Source organism: Melozone crissalis, unplaced genomic scaffold (assembly GCF_028551555.1).
Source record: "Melozone crissalis strain CALT ecotype California unplaced genomic scaffold, PUWL_Pcris_2 ptg000016l_1, whole genome shotgun sequence".
Classification (NCBI taxonomy): domain Eukaryota; kingdom Metazoa; phylum Chordata; class Aves; order Passeriformes; family Passerellidae; genus Melozone; species Melozone crissalis.
The window spans coordinates 28,380,594-28,402,247 of NW_026535794.1; the positions used below are offsets into that span (position 1 = coordinate 28,380,594).

Consider the following 21,654-nt stretch of genomic DNA (forward strand, 5'->3'; position numbering starts at 1 on the left):
TTTTCACTTGTTTCTTACTTGCTTATTTGAAGAAAATGGTAGTCAAGCAGTGATGGTTATTTCTTGAATGTTCATCTCAAGAGATGGATAAAAAAACAGCAATCACCTGACAGCCAGTGGAATGTCAAAACACGGGAGCCATAACAAGCTGTGTTCCTGCGTGTTTTTCCTGTGAGTATAATTGTTCTTGTTGATAATTATGTACTTTTGAAAGTAAATAACAAAACGTTACCAGTGAAAATAACTAAAAACAGAGAAAATCAAAGGATAACAAAGGAATTTTTCTGTTCCAAGCAGAGGAAATTTTCTGACCTTGTGGAGAAGGCAAGGAAGGAAAGGGGATATAATGCCCTGTACTGGAACAAATGTTAAAATATGCACCCGTCCTTCTGATTATGTCCCTCTGATTATGCCTTTAAAACTGGCTGGCATGGCCTATGCAAAATGTGAACCCTAACATGCAGGAGCTGTGTAAATGTGTCATGTTGGCTACCTTGGCCTGACCAAATGAAATCCTTCTCTCGAATCCAGGAAGGGCAAAGCCTTAAGTGCCTTCCATATCTGCAATTTCAAGCACACTGTCCATGTACCTAGTTTTCTGTTGGAATGCCATTCAAAAAAAAAGAGTCCAAAATTTATAAACTTATTTATTAACTTAATTGTGATGGGATTTGGGGGGGTTTTGTTTGTTTTGATTTCTTTTTTCCTAGTATCACACAATATATCACAGTTTCACATCATTGTAGGTCTTGTGAGACCTACAATGTATCACCCATTCTTTTGCGGTACTGTTTAGGATTTTATTTTTAGAAATAGAAATTTGAGAAATGTACTCTCAGAAGTCATATAGGAAGGGGTATATGGTTGGGATACAGATAACATTTTTGTTGGGCCTCTAGTAGGTCTAGTCAAGGAGGCTTGGGAACATGGAACAGGAAAGTGTCAGAGACCTCAGAGCATTGCACAGAGGGGGTGGGATGGGATTTAAGTTAGCAGGTTAAACTGAAGACCCAGGGAAAAGACCTAAAGTACTGATCTGGAAGAAAAGCTAAAGGCTGCTTGGTATCTGTTCAACAACTTTATTCTGGAAGTAGAGAATGCTGTAGATCTGTTTGGGAGCATGTGTATATACAATATTTGTTATAACCTGCCCCAGAAGGGGAGGGTAAGCCAGGTAATTGCTAATAGATCCCTTGGGGTGTATTAGAGTGAAATAACACTGAATGATCAATGTTTATAAATATATATATATATATCTGTAGAGTTTATTTTAGAACAGTTTGGTTACAATGGAAAGGACTACGTAGACATTTTTGTTATTATCTATAATAATAAAAAAGCATAAAGATAACACTTAAGAAAATGTCTAAGGAAAAAGAAAGAAAGGATAAGAGTAGAAAGATATACAGTTAACATCTGTGGGTCCAGCAGGAAGACTTGGTTGCAATTTTGATGAGTGATGGTGGCACTCCTGATCCATTGGGAATGGGGAAAGCCCACAAAACACAAAGTTGAACGGGTTAACATACTCTCCTCTTGGGGTGAGGAGTTTTACACTGTATGATGTAACATTTTGGGGGTCTTTGATGATTTATGGCCCCTTCTGAGACATTACAGCTGCCTCTCATCAGCACAGTTGAGTGAATTGTGGCCTGTGGGTGAATGTTCCCGTACTTCCCCAGAGAGGAGTTTTCACATCTGAGCCAATTTTCCAAGAAAGAGCCCTGGAGTGATAAAAAGCACTATCTCACCATGCAGGATCTGCTTGTTATTGGCCTCTTCCTTTAGCTGGCTCAAACCCCAGCTTGTAGCCCCTGTGGTGGAGGTGCAGCCCCTCTGTATGTGGGTGTTACTTTGCCCCTGCTCAGCAGAGCACTCTGTGGCTTTTGCAAATGGCCAATTGTTTTGAGTCATTGCCATTAACATTCCGGTCTCTCACGCATTATTAACATGAAGGAAATAAGGGGATGACAAATATCAGAAACATTAGGTTTTAAGCCTGTTTTTAGAGAGAAAATTAATTTATTCTGGGAGTCATGCCTAATGCTAGCTGGGATTGACAGTGTGCAAATGAACTGCACATTTCACTGTTTAAAATCACTTATGCATTTTACTCTGTTTTATTTTATTAGGTATCTACCCTTTGTCAGTGGACAATCAAATAGGAAGAGGAATCAGGAGAACTAGGTCCACAAAGATAATGCAGTGTGTCCCTGAGGAGATGCCTTCTCTAGGATAATAGGCTCCTTAAAACAAGACACTGAGAAAGTGTATTGATTCCTATAAGATTAACTTTTGCATTGGCACTAAGGCTGAGGAACATGTATGATTTACTGATCAGACTTCACATGATGGGAAATGTGTGCTCTTCAGATTCTCTCTCTTGTTCTTGTTCCTGATGAGTGGCAAAAATGCCTAACAATATATTCCTCCATGCCTTTCCTTGTCACTTAGACTTATGAAAACAACTTTAAAATAAATGTTGTGTTGGTAGGTCAACATTTAATGTCAAGGTACCTCCATGCTTTCTTGCTATAGAGCTAATCAGAAAACAAAGAGGTTGGGTTTGTTTCCAGTAAGTATGTCTCAGACTCTTGAAACAGGAATTTGATTTAAAATAGATCTCTTTCTGTAGACCTCTTGAGCAATATCAAGATCTCATCTTGAACATGGGCTACCATGAGATAATTATTTTAGAAGCTGCCTTCAGCAGGATTGCAAATGTCAGCAGCTTTTGGGGAAATTAGGATACTTTCAATACCTCAGAGTAATGGAAGAAGTTAATTTTATAAACCTGGTGCTCCTGATGTAGAAACGGATGTTTGGATGCCTTTGTTCTTCAGAGAACTCTGCTTTCAGATCTGTTAGATTCACCAATAAATGTAAGTGATCTGAGAAATAAATCATTTGACTGGGGAAGGCTGATCAGGGAAGCTTTGCTGCCCTGTTGAAACTGAAGTAGTGCTGAGACTATTAACTCTAAAATGCTGCGACAGGATTTTGTTAGTGATCTTGGTGTTGTGTTGGCAGCTTGGCTAATACATAAGTGCTGACACACAGTAACAAAGTCCATAATTTTCAAACGTGTTATTCTTGGAGAGTTTAAAACCACTTTCATTAATGAAAGTATAACAGTACACTTGTGCTTAAAAAAATAAATGTGAGGCATAACCACTTTCCTATATGAACTTGGTAAGAACTGGGTGTTTTGAACACTCCAGAAAATCTTTATTTTTTTCAAGCTGGTGTACTAAATCCAAGAAACCTTCAAGCAGACTTTTTTCACAAAGTCAGAAAAGATAAATCCTTCCTCTTTTCCTCCCCTTCTTTTCTGCTTCAGATAATCCAGTGACGTAGGTAAGTGTTCATGGTCAGTGAATTAAAAACTGATGCAAGCTTTTAGAAGCTGTTTCAAATTTTATGTGAATGTTAATGAATGTTTTTTAAAAAATTAATTTCAATACAGGGTTTCCAAATCCAGGATAAGTTTATGTGTGAGATTTGATGAAACTGAGGAGCTACTCTGTATTTAGAAAACAGCCATACCACTGCAGTGAACTGTGTTATTTTGAAAATTTTTAAAAGCTTAAAGAAGTTAAGCTTTTAAATAAGTTAACAAGTTAAATAATCTTACAACTGTTTTGCCTGGAATAGAGGATCTGGCCTATTCCATGGATATCTATCACTGAAATCAGCTACAATGAATTCTCCTTCTGTGAGAATTCAGAGGCACTACTTGCTAAATGGGGGTAGAAGATGCACATGCTGTGAGTACTCTGCTTTTCACTCCCAGCACCTTTAAATGCATAAATGCATTGACATAGTCTTCATGCAAGAGAAAAAGCGATCTCAGAATGACGTTATTTCAAAACACACTTGAAACTAGAAACTTATAAAAATATAACCTTTCCTGAAGATCTTAGTTTAACATTGCACAATGGTTGTTCCTTTCTATATTAATTTCAATAAACTTCTTCAGACAAGTTCATATCAAGGAAATAATGAGGGAAACACTATTCTACTATTTAAGAGTGCAATTAAGTAAATGAAACTGAAATCTTCCCTCAAATTAGATAACTACCATCAGTTTTGCTTATTACCACTTTTCTATAGATTTGATTGTTACCCCTTCCCTCTTTGTGAGTAGCCTTCTAGAAGAGCCACTGATTTATACAGATGGAGAAGATTCTTTTCCCTGGGTTCTCTGCACTCTCCATACTGCCATATCCAATATTTCAGGCACTCCTTCAACAGATTTAAAGACCTCTTGTTGGAGAGTTTGACTTTAGTGGATTTTGCATTTTTAATAAATGAGTCCAGAAGATGATGTGCTCTCTTCAAATTGTTCTTGAATTCTTGTTTCTGAGTAAAACTCTCTTCCTCTTCTCTCTTCCTCAATTCTACTTAGATGCTTTTAACTTTAATTACTGCACTGATGGTCAATGGAAGTGTGCCTGTTTCCTCGTACCTCTTTTCCAAGTGTTCAAAAATAACTTTAGCCATCCAAACCTTAAGCTACAATATAGAAATAAGAAGTGTCCATTATCACTTCTTAACACACAAAATATCATTAGGAAATCATAGTCAGACCAAATTTACAGTATTTTCAAATTCAAAATGGATAATCATACACTTTGACATTTAGAGAACATCAGTCTATACAGACAAATTCTGTAACTACCTTCTAGTAGCCCTCTTTATGTTATGTATTTGAACTTTTGTAAATAATTAAATACATAAATATAGAAATCTCGATTTGATTCCCATCCATCCTTTGCAATATTTTTTTCACAAAGCAGTGTGCACCTGAGTCCCAGCAATACTGTGGAAATTTATAAAAGCATATGAAAGAGGCTTTGTAGTAATAATCAAAGGTATAATCTGATACAAAATAGCCTTATTTTAATTGAACTTTCTGACTAATATCTTCTGATCAGTACTTCTGACTTTTTCTGAATAAAGAATGGCCTTTCCATTTTTCTAGTTTAAATAAATGTACACTGATTCACTAAAATTTGAACTTTTTGAAAAGGGCTGGAACTTTTTCCCCATGGAACTTGAGACCACTATATCTCAATATAAGAAAGAAAACTTAAGATCAGTGGGATGGTCTTGGTGAAATTTACTGAGCCCCATAGAGAACAGCATGATTTATTTGTTTGGTAGCCCAAATGAGCATGCAATGTAGACAGGATGATTAATAATTTATGGGAACCATGGCAATATTATCTAGATAGTCAAAATAAAATTATGAACCTGAGAATATATTTTTCTAAATCTTACCTAATCTCACGATCATCACATGAAATGTCATGTCACAGGAACATAAAGGAGACCTGTCTTTTGGAAGATAGGTGATTTGTTAAGGAGTGCTTCAATTCCCTCTCTCTGACTTCTTGAAATACAATAAATAAGGCTATAATTCTGTGGCTTGAGATGAACATAAGATCAGAATTTATTGGTTAAACATTTATGCTGTTCATTGAATGTTTCAAGGGAAGAACATTAGAAAAATTCAGGGAGCTGTAACATACTTTATAATAACACTTCACTTCTCACTATCCCTGTGACAAAAATGTTTGCCTTGATTCTCTGACTGAAGCCAACACTCAGATCGCTTTCCCTACATGCCCCACTTATTCCCATTGCTGGAGGATGGATTTGGAGAGTCAGAGCTGCTCAGCTGCTGGGCACGTGGCGTCCTTGCCTGCTCAGGTGAGAGGTGGGTGCCACTGAAGAGCCCCTCATGTCCTGTCCATGACGGGCCACTTCTTTAGTGACAGCTCTCACTAAGCAGGTAGGAGCCAAGTGGGGCACACGGTGTAGCTGTGATCCTGCCCTCTCCATGCCTCAAACACCTGCCTCAAAGCTACACACTAAGGCCCTTTATTTGCTCTGGACTTGAAGGATTAAAACAAGATTCCTGTCTTGAAGGCAAAGGACTTCATTTCTCTATGCCAGGTTTTTCATACCTCTCATCTGGCAGCCTCATAACTCAAACCCTGCCAATAAGGAGGAAAGTTAGGTTTCAGTCTTTCTTCACATGTTCTCTCCAGCTGAAGCTGAGTTACCACACAGGATGGAAGGATGATGAGAGAATGGAGAGAATTAGCAAGTGGTAACATAATTCTACAGCTTGTTTTGATAACATTGCTTTTAAAGGTGTACAGACAAATTCCTCTTCAGCTCTTACATTATCAGTAATCACTATTTTTTACATGAATATTGTAATAAAAAATTAGCTCAAATTTTTGAACTGACTTACTGTATTTAGGGTAAATCTGAAATAACCATTGATTTGTAATTCAGCAACAGAACAGATGAGAAGAGAGGTTGACTTCTGTGACTGTTTGGACAAGAGTGTGCTTTTGACACATACTCCACGTTCAGCAAACTTTGTTATGTGAAACTAGAGGCAAAACCAAACATCTGTAATCCCCTTGTTTAGGTAGGGTTATAGAGGTCAGGAAGTGAAGAAGAAATAAGTTTTGTTGAAGGAAACACATGAGACATTTCAAAATATTCTCTCCGCTTTCATTCATTTGCATTCCTTCCATTGTTAGCTCCTGGAACTGTAAGTCAGGCTTTGTAGAAGGACTTAAACCTTTGTGTTCGTGTAAACTGAAAGTTATTTCTGCTGGGAAAGATGCTGGGGCTTTACTTCTGGGAACCCTTTTAGGTTCCTTGTGTTTGTCACCTGGAAACACCACCTTGGGTTTTTTTGAACCTTTCCCCTTACTGGGGGAAAAAACAGAACCCAGGACATTGCATTCTGGTATTCTGGTGTCTGCACATACACTCTGCATATAGGCAGTATGTAACAACAGTACTTGGAGAGGAAAAGATGCCTTATTCAATATAACAAAATACTTAGGAAATAAGTGAGCAAAATTAAATGGCAAAGTTTTTCACAAATCCTTGAATTCTCTGAGTCAAAGCTACATCCGGCCTTCCCCCGAGGAAATGGTGTAACACAAAATTATTTCTCTTTGCTACTACAAAGCTAAAACAGTGCTAGGCCTTTGCCATCCTTCTCAGAAAGCCAAAGTTTATCAGAAAGTTACAATCTTTAGTAAATTAGAAGAAAGTTCTTTGAAATCTTAAGGTAGTCTAAAATTCCATTATAGTGCAATTTCCTAATGAGTGTAGTAATTACTGATTGACCAAGGACTTCTGAGTCACAAAAACAATTTTATTTTTAGTCCTCTCCACTTCAATTACTATGTCAAAGGACATGTAAAAGCACATAAAAAGTAATTATAAATATTCTTTCTGAATGTGCAACTTTTAAGATACTCCAAAATTTCACTAAAATTTCACTAAAATTTCACTAAAATTTCACTAAAATTTCACTTAAATTTTGATTAACCATGTTAGAAAGTTCCTGATTATTTAAAAAATTATGAAAATCCATCGTGTTAACAATGTTAGTCCTTACTTTTGCTACCAAAAAAGGATGGATCACATCAGGAGACAGTACAACTTTCATTCGAAGTGAGATTGCAAAAGCAAGATTTGCAAACAGTCAAAAATTAACACTGAAGAGTATAAACAAGTATCCTGGCACTCAGGACACAAACTTCAATCCAAGTTTTTCTTTGCCAGCAGCCAGTAAGTGATTACATAATCCTGGTGAGACTAACTCAGGCATGAGAAAACTCTGCTGTCACTACTAACATCCTTTCTGTCTGAATTGTGCCACAGACACTGAGACAAAGCAATTAAGCTGTTCTTGTGACTTTAACCTTTGTCCACTGGTGTGTGATACTGGGAATGGTCAATGCTAAACAAACAGCGTGCATCTCAGGCCAGCAAGAGGCATTTGCTCAGAGCAGTATTTAGTCTGTAGATTTAAAATTTAAAGCTGTAATAAGGAGATATAAATTTAACCAACCTATTCTGTACAATCTGTGCATGAACAACTTTATCTTGGCAAGACAAGTAGAACAGCAGAACAAGGAGACATGAACCTTTGTAACACTGGGCTGGTTTGAGCTCCTGTGTTGGCAAAACAGCACAACTGCAAAGCGAGTTCACCTGGACAACTTCAGAAGAAACAGTAACCCCATACAATTATAGAGTATGTGGTAAATTCTACCTTTGCTGACTGAAGCAAACTAATGCACAACAACGCAAAAAGGCATGCAATTAAAAAAAACTGCTTAGTGTAATTGAGTAAAAGTGAACAGAAGAACAATTGGCATAAATGTGAGTCCAAATTTGAGAATTCACTTTTGAATATTTCAGAACATTTCTGATACCATATTGAAACTAGAACTGCTGGAATTTTTTGGCCACTCTTCCTCATCTATTTTTTTTTCTTCTTCACATGATGAGCACCTTGAGAAAGGTATTTCATTTGGGAATTACAGTGTTATCAAGCAGGCTTGCTGCAGCCCTGGCAGAATGAGGGATAAAATGCTTGGCTGTGAACTAGTGAAGGTGAGCTGCACCATGTTCAGCTGGACCTTAGACAAAACAGAACACACAGAGTTTACCCTTTTAAACAGTGGGGATAAAGCTGGGGATGCCTGTGCACCTCTGTCTGGCAAACTGATGACAGGGTGCCCACCAAAATGGGAGATGACAGTGGGTACACACAATGCAAGGTCCTCTGTTGCCTCAAGAGGGTATAAAGAGAAGATGGGAAGGTAGTTACACAAATTTCTTGGTTGTGGTGTTCTTTTTTTAACTCCTTTTTTTTTTCCCCAACAAAGATGCTCTCCACCTGCTTTGTTGCATTTAGCAGTGCCTCTCCCACTTGCTGAGGGAGCCCTGATCTGCCTGTGGGTGGATACTTGCACTCTTCATGTATTAACTTGATAAAGCAACCCAGTGGGGGAATTAGGAGCTTCAAAACTCATCCAGGTGGATAAGATGATGAAGCTAAACAAGCCCGTTTCTGAAATGTATCTTTTGATGTACTGACAGCTTGTGCTGCATCTGCTTGTATTGTACCCAGGCTGATCTGCCTGTCAATAGTGGATGGAAAACAGGGATTTGCTATAGGATTTGCTACAATTTTCATATTGCAATGAAAACTGCAGTTCCCATGTTGATGTACCAACGATTTATAAAGGAGACAGACAAGTAGGAAGTGGATTTAAAACCTTTTGGGCTGCTGCACAGTTTTGGAAAAACACCAGCAGAACTCTTTTAATTTTCTGAGAAAGGGAAATTGATATAAATTCTGAGCTTCATCTGGAATCCCAGATGAAAATTCCCCCCCCCCCCCCGGCCCCGGAAAGATTCCTATCAGTATTGAACAAAAGAAATGAGATTACTGGGTGAATGAGAGCTGTGCTCTGCCATTCCAGCCGCGGATGGAAAAGCGCTCTGCCGCAAGTGCAAGCTATAGAAACTCTTTGTGCTCTGGCATGAGCAACTCATACAAGGCAGATGTGATAATTATAGAAACAAATAGCACAATGCTACAACATCCGCAGACACTGTATTAGCCCACTTGTACTTTTTTTTCTTGTCTTTTCTGGGGTTTTCTCCTGTTATTTTAGAATAGAGAAACGTTCTCTTTTGCAGTGAGGGTAGATGCTTTTTTTATAACATTCCTGCTACGGCGCTGGGCACAGACGCGAAAGGGATTCCGGGTGTGTTTGTTTTACAGGCGTGTTAAAAACGAGTAACTACAGGACAGCTGGAAGGAGTGGGACAGGCACATACCCCGGCACTCGCCCCAGGAGCCGCTGGAAGGGCTGGGACAGGCGCATCCCCTCGCTGCTGGAAGGGCTGGGACAGGCGCATCCCCCGCACCCTGGAAGGGCTGGGACAGGCGCATCCCCCGCACCCGCCCCGCCCCGCCCCGGCCCCGCCCGCCGCCCGGCGCTATAAACGGGCGGCGCGGAACCTCCGCGGCTTTTCCCCTTCCAGCCATGGCTCCGGACCGGTTCCCTCCGGCGTTCGCCGATGCCGGGCAGCAGAGCGGGCTGCAGGTGTGGCGCGTCGAGCGGCTGGAGCTGGTGCCGGTGCCCCCGAGCCGCCACGGCGACTTCTTCGTTGGGGACGCGTACCTGGTGCTGCGCACGGAGCGCCGCGGGGACAACGTGGCCTACCGCCTGCACTTCTGGCTCGGTAGGAGCGGGACAGCCCGCGGGGCCCGGCCGGCCGCTGAGGGGCTCCAGGGCAGCCGGGACAGGGCTTTCCCCGCCCTGCTCAGTGAGGCTGCGGTGCGAGGCTTCCCCGAGGGGCACTCGAGGTGGAGGCAGAAGTGGGGCTGCCACCAAGGATGGCGGTGGTGCCGAGCGTCATCCCCTCCGAGGCTGAGGGACTGAGGGGTGGAATAGTGGGGTGTGGCAAAAAGGTGAAAGCTTGCTCACTTTGCTGTGGTAGTTTGGGAAAGTACTGAAGTGTTAAAGGCAAATCTTGGCTGCGCCCGGCAGAGGTTCTGGAGTGAAATCCTGCCTTCACTCACATGAGTAGTTTTCCTGCCTTTATTTCCATTTGGATAAAAAGTCCTCTTGGCCATCTCCCTGTGGTGTTGTTGCCCTGGTTAGCGTCTGGGTGTGCCTTTTCCAGATCGACTAACTTTGCTTTCCGATGGTACAGAGATCAAGTGCAAAGACACCAGGTTTCCTTTAAAATCTCGTTAATATCAGTCTGACAGCCTATTGGGATTGGAACCGGTCTTGTGCCCTCCACCTTGACTTTACATCAAAGTTCTGTTTTACGTGACTTCCCCATCTCCTGGAAGTTTCATGTGACTTCTCCATCTGGTGACAGAGTCATCTTGCCACAGTGATTGCTGTTTAGCTGCCTGAAACTTACTACGTTTTTCTTGTTTCACCAACAAGTTTGTGTTTGTAGGCAGTAATCTCAATGAATGCACATAAAGATAGGTGTATTAACATTAATGTGCTTGAGTTGCTGCAGTTCTCATTTTGTATGCATTGAAAAATAATTGCAGATAAAGCTTGGATTGTTTCTGCATAAATGTTTGAGCATTGAATTTTGCATGTCTTCAGAGTTTTCCAGCTGGCAAGCATGTTAGTGTCTGTGTCTGGTAAGAGTATAATCATAGATGGCAGTGTGAATGAATCTCTGGCAGAGATTTTTCTGTCAGTAGTGCTGCTAATTAGTAGCAGGGTTTGGTTTTGTGGATCTTTGTAAATGAAGCTGGAATTACTCATGTTTTAGTGAAGGTATAGTAGACACATCACAGGGAGTGATGTAAGGGCTGTTTGCAGCTCTTGGGAAGGGAAGGTGACTGACATTTGCAGCAATTAAAACCTCATTGCTGGTGGCTGAAGAGCTTTAGTTGTACACATTGATGCACATGTTGTGCTGATGTGGTGCTACCTGGATAGTCTAAATGGCTTCAGGTGATCTGGGCTCCCACTGTTGATGTGCAGCTGGCAAGGTGGCAGCAGGGAGGCTCAGAGCTGGCAAATCCCTTCCTGCTCACCAGATACTTCAGCAGTGGGGTGGAGTAATCTCAAACACTGCTGCACATTAATGACAACAGGAGACCAGGACTTCAAATAAGGTGTATTGGGAGGGTCAGTCACACTCAGGGCAAAAACTGTAGAATCAGGTTGGTATTTTTAACTCATTCACACTGCTGATATGTACACCAAATTTTTCCCTTGTAAGCAAAGACTGTATCATCTGTGGGGAGGAAGATCACAATAGGGGCTTTCTGAAGACTTCCCAAAAGTGTCTCTGGACAGCTGCAGCAGTCACTATCACTCTTTAGGATGTAAAGACAGAATTCTTGTGATGAGGGAAACAGTGCAGACTTTGGTCTTAGGTACTGACAAGGGCCTTGCCATTTGGTGATGCAGTCCTACTCCTGCTTGTCACCTGTGGTATGTTACTGTGGCAGCCACACACGGTGGCTGTGAGTGTGCACAGTTTCTGACCTGCAAAAAAGACCCCCAACATCAAATTTTCCTAATACACAGTGATAAAGCTCCTCCTCATTCCTTGCTTAGGCACACCCAAGGGGTTAAAAGAAGGTCTGGACCATGGGACTGTGACCTCACTGTCCTGACAGTCTTCAGCTGTGACTGGCATCAGTGGGGTAAAGTGACCCCACAGTTGTTCTGCCACGCTGAAGCTTCCTATGGAAAAGCCACTGTTTGACCAAGTATCTCACAGACAGGCACTGAGGTGCTGCTGAGGTTGGATAATTTCTGAGCCAGCTAACCTGGGTGTATCAACATTGTTGGCATGGCCAAGCAATCGATGTGGATCTGTTTTGCTGCAGGTTTATGCACTTTTAACATTGCTCAGACATCCTGACTCAGTTGTCTCTACTGGCACTTGAGGGATGCCTTAGTAGCTGTACTAATCCTGAGGGAGCTGTCTGGACTTGAAACCATCCTTAATGGAAACAGCATGCACTGTGCCAGTATGAAAATACTTGTGCAAGTGAGACTGGCTATACCCCACTTTGTATCTTTAATAAAATCATGGATGGTGTTTTTTAACTATTTTGTAATCCTTGTTCCCAGAGGTGAAGTCATAAACTCTGTCCATGTGACCCAGGATCTGTTTGGTAAAAACTTGTTCTCTTTTCTTTTTATGCTTTGGCTTATTTATAGCTGTTTGTGCCTTAGACTGTAAGGTAAATCTGGTTTTCCTACAAGCCTGAGTAACTTATGCTTGGATTGATGCTCACTTGATTTTTTATTTTAATTGGATTTTGCTGAGTATTTTATTGCATAACAGCTGTGAGACCAAGTCTGATAGTAGTTCTTATCTCTGACTCTGTTCAAAAAACATTTTTCTTTAACCCTGAACCCTGTTATGTAATTGCAGGTAATAATTTAGAAAGATTTAGTCTTAATGGATGTGATTACCCCTGTTTAGAAAAAGAACAAAAAACACCCCTAAAACCTCCAAAACTTTACCACCAACTTTAAGGTGGTACCCAGTTCTGAGAAAGCATTAGGGAGCATAGCAAGTTCTGTCATGGAGTGACTGGGAAACAAATGGAAGGCCTCACCTTTCCTTTTTCTTCTGTAGTTACTGAGAAGCATGGGTTTTTAGACTTGATTCTGTTTGTGCTTTTCTTGAAACAATTAAAACTGCTGAAAATGTTAATCCGAAATGTATAGGCTCACATCAAAATCTTTGGTTTAATATACAGCCTGTTTTCAGCAAGTACAGGCATCAGCACACCAGGTCAGGAGGCTGTTCTGCCACAGTCTTGGAAATAGGCTGCTCTCTGTAAGGTACAAAACAATGTGTGACCTCATGAAGCAAATATCTGAGCCCCAAAGCTGCTTTTCTTTCTCCCAGCTGTACCAGGCAAATATCTTGCTTGCATTGTAGTGTCAAGAGAACTGCTTTTGAATTATTTTAGCTTTATGGTTTGGTGAGTTGTTCTTAGAATAAATATGTGTTTTACCATCCAGACAGTCCTTTCACATGACCTTTCTTTCTTTGAGCTTCAGCTAAAATTCCAAAAACCATTACAGCTGATGGTTGCCATGCTAAGCTCAATTAAATTATTCTTTTGTTTGAATATTCTAAGAGAAGGTGAACTTCACTATTTTTCACTATTTTTTTCCCTTATGAATGCAGTTCTGCAAGTAGTCAAGAAATGGTCTGGAAGATCTTGTTACTTGGTGGTGAGCAAGGTTGTGATTCAGTGCTTTGTTTCCACATAAACATGGGTTGTACAGCCTGCTGGAGGCAGTGTCCAGTTGTTGCAGAAATAATCTCTCCAACAGAATTCAAAATTATATTAATGTTTTATTGACATATTTCCCCTTATTTCAGGGAAAGAATGCACCCAGGATGAAAGCACAGCTGCAGCTATCTTTGCTGTTCAAATGGATGACTATCTAGGAGGAAAGCCTGTGCAGAGTAGAGAAATTCAAGGATATGAATCTACTGAGTTTGTGGGTTACTTCAAAGGAGGAATTAAATACAAGGTAAAGAGTCTGTCAAAATACCTTCTGAAATTGTAACATTTTCCCTACATAAAAATAAAATGTTTTTCTTTGTAAATGGAGATTTTAAAAATAGTTTATTATTTATTAAAAATAGCTTTGTGGATTTAGATCTGAACCCCCATCTTTAACTGTAGGAGTCCAGTGTTTGTACAGAAAGCAGCAGCTTGTTTGTCAGTGCCTCTCCTGATATGTGAAAACCTTTCCCAATTGTTTTTTCCCAAAATAAAGCTGTCCTAAAATTTCATACTTAAGTGTCGAAGAGAGTTCACAGTAGGGACTCTGTGTCTGGGTGGTGTTAAATCTCACAGAAGTAATTTGTCTTGCAGGCCAAGTATTTCTGTTCAAATGCAGAACCCAGTTTGCTCAAGAGGTTAGAAATATTAATAGAATGGAAAAGACCAGAACTTCATTTGAATCTAGAAATGATGCTTTTGCAGTGCTACTGCAGGTTTTTTCTGAAGTAGATAAAACAATCTCCCAATTTTTTTTAAAAAAATTTAGTTTTTGGAAAGGTGTAGTATCAGTGTCCTTGTGTCACTTCCAGAAGGTGAATAGCTGAAAATTTACTCTTTTTTTTTTTTTTTTTTTTTGCATCAACATCAGTGGAGTTTTTTTAAGAATAAAGTAATATATCTCCTGAGAATACCTCCACAGTAGCAGCTCTGGGAGCCATGGCTCATTCAGCCTTTTTACCCCCATTATGAAGGTTTCTAATTTCTCTCTGTCTACACAATCAAGCTTTTAACTCTGTATAAGTAAGGTTGTCAGTGATGCACCCTAACTTTTACATTTTAATTGGGTTTTTTTTTGTAATTTCAAGAGCCACTCTCTGTTCCAGCACAAGGTGTGGGTCTCCCAGAGGAGTGGAGAATGCTGCCTCACAGAGGCAGACATCCAAGCCAGTCTACAGGATTATGGTTATGTTTACACTCACTGATTGTGAATCAACAGTTTGCTCTCACTTCCCTAGTTTGGTACTCCTTGCCAGGTTGACTCTTAAGCTGCAAATATTCCTTTCATAAAATTGCAAGCTGCTGTGGAATTATCCATCCATCTACATGTAACCAGGGACTAAAACCACCCAGACCTCTGAGATTCAAACTTGAAAAACTTCGAAAGGAGCTGCATATATTATCTGCTTTTCCTTAGTCCTTGACTTTTGTCCTAACAATGGGGTTCAATATTATCTCATCCTCTGAAGGAGGCTGGAAAGTGCTGTAAATTCTGTGCTTTCACTTTTGCTGTTGATCTGAAAACCCTTTGAAGGAGGGTGATATCGGCTTCCTTGGCTAAAGGTTCACACCTGAGAGTTCAGCAGCAGTGCTGTCTGTCTGGTCTGTGGTCAGCACTCTTAGACAGGACATTACTTTGGCTTGCTTCTGACTACATAAGCTATTTTTTCCCTCTGCTAGCTCCTCAACTGTAGCAAAAAAAAAAGTAACTTTGCAGAAATGAAGCTGAAATAAAGCTGACTGCTTTGTTTTGTTTCATTCAGGCAGGTGGTGTTGCCTCTGGATTTAATCATGTTGTTACTAATGATCTGAGTGCCCAGAGGCTGCTGCATATCAAGGGCAGGAGAGTTGTAAGAGCCACAGAAGTCCCCCTGGCTTGGACCAGCTTCAACAAAGGAGATTGTTTCATCATTGACCTGGGAAATGTAAGTATTTTGTAGAGCGAAACACTGAAAGGCAAGAGCTGTATCCCTTCCAAGGTCTGAGTCATCCCCTAAAATGCAAAACTGACTTTGGTCACTCATGTGAACCAGCAGAAAGAATCTGCTTTAGAAAATTGGTTTTAGTGTCACACCACTTGAAAGGTTTCAAGCTGCCCTAAATGTTTCCTGAAGTGTGCACAGATTATCAGTCAAGAAACAGTTCTCTTTCCCAGAGAGGAAAGGCATTGGGGTTTTTCAGTACTGGTGTTTGAGCAGCTTGAACAGTTCACTGTAAGTCCAGCCTGACTTTGGCACTCTCTACCAGATGAATGGGATCAGTGCTAGTTCAGAGCAGAGCACAGATTCAACCATTCTCTTAAGAGCATTTTTTCATAGTCATCAAACTTTGATAGTGACAGTAGACCCTAGAGGAATGGCTGCAAAAGTGATTATAAAACTACTTGAATATTTCAAGAGATCACTTGAGAAGCAATCCTGTGCTTCAAGGCTTTCTGCTGAAAACAAGTAGAGACAGCACAGAAGAATATCAACACATAAGAGAAGATAATTCTGCTTGCTTCAAATGGCTTACAGTGTAGTGCTGTCACCTCAGAATATATGAGACTTCCTGATTCTAAGAGTAGCAGCTGGGATGTAGTCCCACACTAATTGGGCGCTAGTTACCAATTTGAAATTATACTCACAAGTATAAAATGGAAAGCATGTGAAAGGAAATAGTTTATCTGCAGTTGATTTTATCTGTAGTGTTTCACAAGGAAGTGGTCAGCTGCTTCAAGATCTCAAGAGTTCCCCTGACCTATTGAAAAATGGACTCTTCTGAATTCATGGTGTGCATTTTCTCTGAAATAAGAAAATTCGTGGTTCCTTTTTTCTCTGAAAGTGTCCCCTAGTGTGACAGTTGAAGATAATCAATGTAGCTACTTGATACCAATATATCTTTGATTTTTATTATGCTTCACAGCCTTCAGATGGTGATCAGTATCCAAAGTAATCTCTCAATGTCACTTTGCATAGAAGACCCAAATCATCTGTTCCCTGTGAGAGTTAATGCATGGGAGATGGAAGGTTTGGAACTAAACATTGCTAGATAATGCTGCTTTTGCAGTAAGGCTGTAATTGGGCTTGAGTTTTCTGGAGTCAGCCTTCCATGGACATGGTGTAGAACTGAGTGTACTCCATGAATTCAACTTGTTCTGACCCTATTGTGCTGCAGTTACCCAGATGACGTTGAGTAATTAGTCAGGCCACATGAAATGCACTATGGATGTGTTTCAATGTTACATGTTTAGCTTGGAGCTCATCCCTTTTGGTGAGAGGACAGTGCTCTCACTAAGCAATTTAAATGTAATATAGAGTTAGAGTCTTAACCTGATACTGAATGTACATTGGGAGCCTTTTACTTTTTTACCGTGTAACATCACTGGTTTCTGATTCACTGTTTGACAAGACAGAGGTCAAGCAGCAATGCAACACTGCAGGAAGAAAGATTGGATGTGAACAATATCTAGAACCCTTTTTTTTTTTTTGCCATTCAATGGGAAATGTTAGTCAAATCACATGTCTAATACAGTTCTTGGTCTTGTCATGTCAGTTGTGAAAGAGAAATGGGTTTTTCTGAATGTACTGACAAGTTAAGGAAAAGAGTGTTTTTGCATCAAGATATTCATAGTCACATGTTATTACATAGTTATTGCATAAACCAGACCATGCTTGTAGGAGATGAAAACAGCTGACATAGTTCAGGATGATGATATACAAGTCTAGTGAAGGGCCTCTAAATAAAGGAGTGTGGTAGAAAATAGTGTCACAGGAGAAACTTTGCTCAAGTTTTATAAGAACTATATTTCAAGCTGAAATAATTGTACTTCAGGTCGACATTTTCCGTGACTAAAGGCCCATTGTAAATGAGGGAGGCTTTATGAGTCCTTACAGGAGCTCTTAATTGAATTTAAGGTTCCTTTGAAAAAACAAAAGTATTTTCACTAAAGTAGACTCCATTACTTAACAGTTGAAACAATCTTAAGTAGGGTTGCTTTTGAGTTTTGATATTTATTGCAGACTCATTGTCTAATGGGCAGTAATTGCATAAAATAATGAGCTTATGGTCAGTGCTTTTAATATCAAATTATTGTAGTGTGTCAAATGAGATAAATTTCCAAGATTTACTTTCCCCAGTCTCTTAGCTAACCAGAAGGATGGTCTCCATGGAGCTGAAAAATTGCTTGTGCTGTCCATTTCCTGTTATATTTTATCAAGCTGCTTATCTAATATAATAAAAAATTATTTCAGTTTTCCTGTTAATTCTCAATTACTGCAGTATTTTAAACTCACGGTTTGAACAGATAAGGGAAAGTTATGAAAGATCATAATGAATAGGAATAAAATCATTATTTACCACTAGGATTTTCTTTACAGTGATAATGCTTTAAGCAAAAAGTGTGTGTGGGCAGTTCAAGCCAGGTTCACATATTTACAGTTCAAGTTCTGATGTTTATCTCATATCTAGATCATAGAATAGTTTTGGTTGGAAGTGACCTTTAAAGGTCATCTAGATCAACTCCCTCTGAAATGGGCAGGGGCATCTTCAACAAGCTGAGGTTGCTCTGAGCCCTGTTCAGCCTCACCTTGAATGAAGGTTATCCTATCTTGATCCAGCCTTCTAAGTTGTTGGAGTCAAACCTTGGCTGGAAATAAGATCAAAAAATAGTGTTCTAACTGCCTGCCTCCTGACAGTCCCTCTCTCTCTTAAAAGTGGTCAGGATCCCCTGGGGCCATGTCCCATGTGCACAACCCACAGAGAGCCTTGGCCGATGTTTTAGTAAACCACATTTACAGTGCTTCAAATACCCTGCCCAGGTCTCATCTTGCCTCCTTAGAACTCTCTTGGCTGGCAGAGAAAATAGCTGCAGGAGGCAGAGAAAGCACTGTCTGTGCTATGAGGGGAATTGTTGTCTGTGGGAAATGCAGGAAGACCTTTCAGTCAAGCAGGCTTCTTTAACACCATGAGCTGTGACTGTGCTGATCTTCCTTAGAGGAAGTGACCCAGGAGAGTGCTGGGATGCCAGACCCTGATTTAAGTTGGGGTGCTTTTTTCTACATGGGATTTCCATGGCATCTCTTTGGTGACCCTGTGAGGGAGCGTTTGGGCAGGCAAGACAAGTGCAGGGTGGTTGCTGAGAGGGCCTGGAGTGGAGAACACCTTCCTTGGTCAGGTGCTGCTTAGAGCATCTTGTCCAGGTGTAGCTCTGCTTGAGGCCTCCCAGGAGCTGCTCTTTTCTGCCACACAATCACAGAATATGCTAGGTTGGAAGGGACCTGCAAGGATCATAAAGTCAAACTCTTACTCCCACACAGTCCCCAAGAGTCAAACTATGTGCCTGGGAGCATTGAAACGCCCACACACACTTGAGCTCTATCAGGTTTGGTGCTGCCACCATGTCCCTGAGGAGCCCATTCCAGCATCCAGCCACCATCTGGATGAAGAACCTTTTTCTAATATCCAACCTAAACTCCTCTGATAAAACTTCAAGCCACTCTCTCAGGTCCTGTAACTGGACACCAGAGAGAAGAGATCAGGGTCTGCCCCTCCTCTTCCCCTCAGGAGGAAGCTGTAACTGCAATGAGATCTTCCCTCCATCTCCTCCAGGCTGAACAGAGAAAGTAACCTCAGCTGATCCTCATACAGCTTTTCCTCAAGGCCCTTCCAATCCTGTCCTGAACTATTGCTGATGTCCCACCTGAAAGGCACCAGGGTGGGTTTGACAGTTCTTGGTGGCCTTGAACTGCCTGGCCTTGCTCTGTGCTGCCCTTTACCTCCAGGTGCAGCTCTCCCTGCTTCACCCCATCCTCCAGCCACCTCCCCTTAGACACTGTCCTTTTTCTTCCTTCATCACCAGACAATTCTCAAAACACCAAGGAGCAGGCAGACATGGAAAATGGTCACAGAAGGCAGGGAGAAAGATGAATCACTGTGCCATTTAGTTAATAACACACATACAGTTTTTGAGGCTGTTTTTTAGTATCTATCTAGATGCATATGTAAACATACTGTATATTTGTATATTTCTGATAAGATGTGCTAAAGAATTTCACATCTTTTGTCAATTTTCCTGGTTTAAAGAGGGAAGGAAACTTGTCAGTATTGTGAGATTAACCCTGTGTATATTGATGTATGCTGGTTGTTCATGGAACTGGAATGTTGAGATGTATCAGTAATTTGGGTGATTATCAAAATATGGAGCAGAAATAACGGGAGTAACAATAAAATAAAGCAACATTAATTGATCAACTGTTTTATTGAATGCTTCCCAACTCAGTATGGGAAGCCCTGCTATATGAAGGCTGTCTGAAGTTGTATCCTTACTGACCAGCAAAAATATTCTTTCTGTGTGTATTTGGATAGAGCTCTGTGAAATGTAAGACTTGACTCTCTCTGATTAATCTCTTGATAGGGGGGCAGCAGCAGTGCCACGAGCTGCAAAGGGCAGGCAGAGAGCTATGCACTGCTCAGCCCTCTCAGAGAAATGAAGAGGCAGTTGTAAAAATAAGGGGGTGAAGGGCAGTGTGTGATAACTACCACTGAGGTTTCAGCTTGGGCCTGATAGCAGCTGGAAAGTTTTGTCAGTACAATAAAAGTTCTCCAGGCAGAACATCATCCTTCTCCCAAAAGAAGAGTGCAGAGGTGATAACCACAGCTCAAGCTAAATGAAGTTTGAAGGTATATTGTACTCAGTTGTCCATTCTTCCTATTCCTGTAGTGGTCCTGATCTATAAACAGCCAAGAGGTTGCTGGTTTGAAATCTAAGAACCCACAATATTCTTAGAAACAGATTGTGCTATATAGCAATCAGTGTATGCATTTCTCAAGGGCTTTGTGAATTCAAATGAAAATTATGAAGTTAGAACTCAAAAGTATGAGACTAGAGTTTTTATCATGATCTCTCTGTCAGTATGTTCCTAACAGAACACATAATAAGTATGTCAGAAGAAGAAAAGAAGACACTTGAAGAAATACATCAGGCAAAAAGGCTGGCTTTTTATGACAGCTGCTTTTCATATCAGCTGTTAATTTGGTGTAGATTAAATTATGTTTACGAAAAGAAAAGTAACTTCTGCTTTTTAAAGAGCAAGATAACAGATGCTTGCTTTATGGTTATGACCATGGAGTGTGATTCAGCATCACATTGCAGCCTTAAGCACAGTTGTCTTGGTGGTTTCTGTGATCTTCTTCCAAGCAGCTCACAACAGGCATATTAATTGCTTTAATAAGCAAAGTCTCTGTTAAGGTATAAACAGGGCTGGAAGAGCAGGTTCTTGCATTTTTCCATTCATCACTGTACATTTTAGTTGCTTTCCCTTGCTTTAACAACTGGCTCATGTAGGTTTTCCATTCACATGTTTCCTCCCACAACTAACCTCTTCTCCAGTTTCCCCCAGCTGAGAGTTAAACTATTGCTCATGCTGCAGCAGGGAGCTGCCAAACAAGTAGCTGAGCTTGAAGAACTAAAGTGATTAGGTTCTTTATTAACTTATTAGCAGCATTAAAATGTTGTTCTATCTATAAAATGTGTATCTTGGTAAGCAAGCATCTTAATTTTTCTGTAATTTTGTGAACCAGTTACTGAGCAGTGTAAATGCCAGCATTCTGGAAGTTGCTGTAGCCTCAGTCATCAGATGGAGGAAATGCCCCCTACTTCAGTTCAAGTATTCAGAGTATGGATTTTTCTTCATACTTTATGGACTGGAAAGTTTCCCTTCACCCCCACCCGTACACAGAAAAGGAGCTGAACCAGAGATCAGTGTTTAGGTTTCAGGTGGACTGGACACACATGTATCCACAAGGATTCAGTTAAGTTAGTTTTTTCTTCCTGATGTTGTAGGAAATCCAGTTGTTTTGCTGCTTGAGCTGCTGTTGTTTAGAATTAAGATTATCCTGGTATTGACCCCTTAATCCATCGTGGTATATAGCAAAAGCTATTCCTAGTGCATGCTAGCAAAACAGGTTGGAGAGGAAAAATGAACGTACCAAGTGCATGACTCTGCTATATCTGACTTATTTTTAGT

General features: G+C 40.5%; 1 protein-coding gene across 3 annotated transcripts in view; it reads left to right on the forward strand.

Annotated features, from left to right (window-relative positions):
- SCIN (scinderin) overlaps positions 1-21,654 on the forward strand; it is a 68,339-nt gene that overhangs the window by 10,123 nt on the left and 36,562 nt on the right. Inside the window, exons 1-3 of one of the 3 annotated variants that reach the window (XM_054273349.1) lie at positions 352-471; positions 13,741-13,895; positions 15,412-15,573. In XM_054273349.1, the coding sequence (XP_054129324.1) occupies positions 438-471; positions 13,741-13,895; positions 15,412-15,573 (351 nt within the window). In that variant the 5' untranslated portion in view covers positions 352-437. Of the gene's footprint in view, positions 1-351; positions 472-9,887; positions 10,087-13,740; positions 13,896-15,411; positions 15,574-21,654 lie in introns of those variants that run through there. The other 2 variants (XM_054273348.1, XM_054273350.1) reach the window with 2 other exon arrangements.